This window comes from Nylanderia fulva, unplaced genomic scaffold, assembly GCF_048542155.1.
Source record: "Nylanderia fulva isolate GAGA-0341 unplaced genomic scaffold, ASM4854215v1 Scaffold1237, whole genome shotgun sequence".
In the NCBI taxonomy this organism is placed as follows: domain Eukaryota; kingdom Metazoa; phylum Arthropoda; class Insecta; order Hymenoptera; family Formicidae; genus Nylanderia; species Nylanderia fulva.
Window position 1 is genome coordinate 11,763 of NW_028189451.1, and position 2,560 is coordinate 14,322.

Genomic DNA, 2,560 nt, shown 5'->3' on the forward strand with positions numbered 1-2,560 from the left:
TTTTTATATAATCTATAACCACACATATCTGTTTAAACTTGTTGTTAGATGCTGCGCGAACTTCAAGAACCAATTTAACAAATAAGGAAGTTGAGGATATAATTGCAAGATGGCTAATTTTAGCCAAGCAGAGATTTGACCGAGATTTGTAAGTTATATATAATATACCTCAATTTAACTATTTTATCATCTTATCTCAAACTTTTTATTTTTATAAGAAACTGATTTTAAAGAGGGTGAACACATGCACTATCTGTTCATTATTGCGTGTATTAGTTTTTTTAAATTAAATACAACATTTAAGAACTTATTGTTATTTTTGTATAGAATATTTATTGCAGAATTGACTTATTGCACCTATGTATAACAATCATATTTCTTTTTAGGAAAAAGGAAGAACAAAAAAGAGATGCGAAAATGAGGAGATCTAAACAAGAAAAGGACAGGTTATTAAATATAATAATTTTAATATATAATAAATAAATATTTGAACGTTTATTATTACGTTTATTGCACAGTTTATTATTATTACGTTTATTTATAGATGTTATAGAGTTTAGTTTTTGCATATGTACTTTTTTATTTTGAATGTTTAATTTCATACACAGTAATTATATATATATTTTATTATTTAAATGGTTACAGTATTAAATACATATGCATAGTTGTAAGTGCAATAAAGTAATTATTAAATATTATTTTTTAAATATAGTATAAACGAAAAGTTATAATAATATATACAGTTGAATATTAAAGTAATTTAAAGTTCTAAGTATTTTAGTACTTTTATGCGTAGCTGTAGCATAAAAATTAACAATCACTATGTTTATTTTATTATGCCTATATATTAAAAGTTATGCACATTTAAGTTTTCTAACAATTGTATCAATTTTTTTTCATAATTCTGATAAAGTGATAACTAGAATTTAAAAAAATTACTTTAAAAATGATTTATTATAAGTATTAATTATATATGTTAGTGATATAGTTATTAAATATGTTTTGTATATTTTCTCCTTTGGGTTTTATCGGAGCTATCGCCTAGTTCTCTCTTGTGGACTGCGTCGATAGGCAAGGATAGATAGCAGGAACTAGTCTCTTTATTCTAAGTAAGAATACGTAATTTTTATTCTTCGGATCACAAATGTTCTTCTCGGGTTTACCGGACGGCTCGTCGTACCAGACTCGCCTTCCGTACCGCATCGCTCCTTTTTAAAGACGCGGAAACTCTCTCCTAATTCGCGGCGCTTCGCCCTTGTGGACGCAATAACAAACTGTCGATGTACACAATTACAGAGAGCTCTCAGGAGCGTATATCGAAGGCGCGCAGGGATCACGGAAATTTAATTTTTTCCCAAACATACCCCTCGGGTTGAATCGCCAAGGGATTCAATGACAGTCAGGGGTAAATCCTTACACATTGAACTGCAATCATTGGAGACAACCTGCAGAATTTAGATTACGCTGAACCGTCCGGTCTTACCGGCAATTTACAGAGTTTAACAATAGATCTTACAAAAGTAGAAGACGCGGTCTTGACCTGAGCAACTCGCACCAGGCCATCCTTGTCAGGCTTACATTCGATGATTCTCGCAAGTTCCCATCTGCAGGGAGGTAAATTAGGATTTTTTATTAGAACAATATCGTTTATGCGAAATTCATCAGATCGATTCTGCCATTTAAAACGCTGCTGCAAGGTGTTCAAGTAGTCAAGACTCCACAATTTCCAAAATTGCTCGTATTTCGCACGCATTAATTGCCATCGATCGAGTCGTGACTCGGAGATATGTAAGACGCTCGGACTCGGAATCGATTTAATGGCGCTACCAATTAAAAAATGTCCTGGTGTGAACGCATTGCAAGAATTTACATCGTCATGAAGTGCGGCGATCGGGCGCGAATTCAAACATGCTTCGATGTTACATAAAAGCGTGGTGAACTCTTCGACCGTAGGTGTGCAGGAACCAAGTATACGTCGCAAATGGTGCTTAACACTCTTAACACCTGCCTCCCACATGCCCCCAAAATGAGGGCAGAAGGGAATAAAATGCCATTGAACGGGCTTTGACGCAATTTCGCCTGCAAAATCTACGTGGGCCCTTGAGTCTGTCGGATCGCGTAACAATTTTCGCAAATCCGCGCCTTGATAGGTATTCGCGTGGTCGGTAAAATCGGGGGGAATGCCACGACGCGCTACAACCCGTTCGAAAGAGCGAGAACGCACCTTGGGAATAACCCAGAACGCCCAATGGAAATAGCTCTGTGCGAAAAAACAAAAGAGTTTGTATTTTTTGCGACTTACTTCGGCCCGGGACGTCCCCGATTGGAAGGGCCGGGCGAATCAATCCCTAGGCAAAGGGCGGAGGGAATTACCTAATTAGGAAGGTCGGCCCATAAATTGTACGCCGGTTAGGGCGCAATGCCGATTCATGTCACGCAATTGCGGATACAACCGTTTACCATGCCGTTCGCGCCCCCAGAATCCAATATTGATTTTTCGCAACGGTCGAACATTAAACTGTACACCGCCGTAAGGGTTAATCCTTATGAATTTGGATCG

At 36.9% G+C, this 2,560-nt stretch overlaps 1 protein-coding gene across 1 annotated transcript; it reads right to left on the minus strand.

The window, feature by feature from the left end:
• Positions 1-1,459: 1,459 nt before the first annotated feature.
• On the minus strand, positions 1,460-2,017 carry LOC146724604 (uncharacterized). The gene has a single exon (XM_085479600.1). The coding sequence runs from the start codon at positions 2,015-2,017 to the stop codon at positions 1,460-1,462; it is 558 nt and encodes a 185-aa protein (XP_085335726.1).
• Between the last annotated feature and the right edge of the window lie 543 nt (positions 2,018-2,560).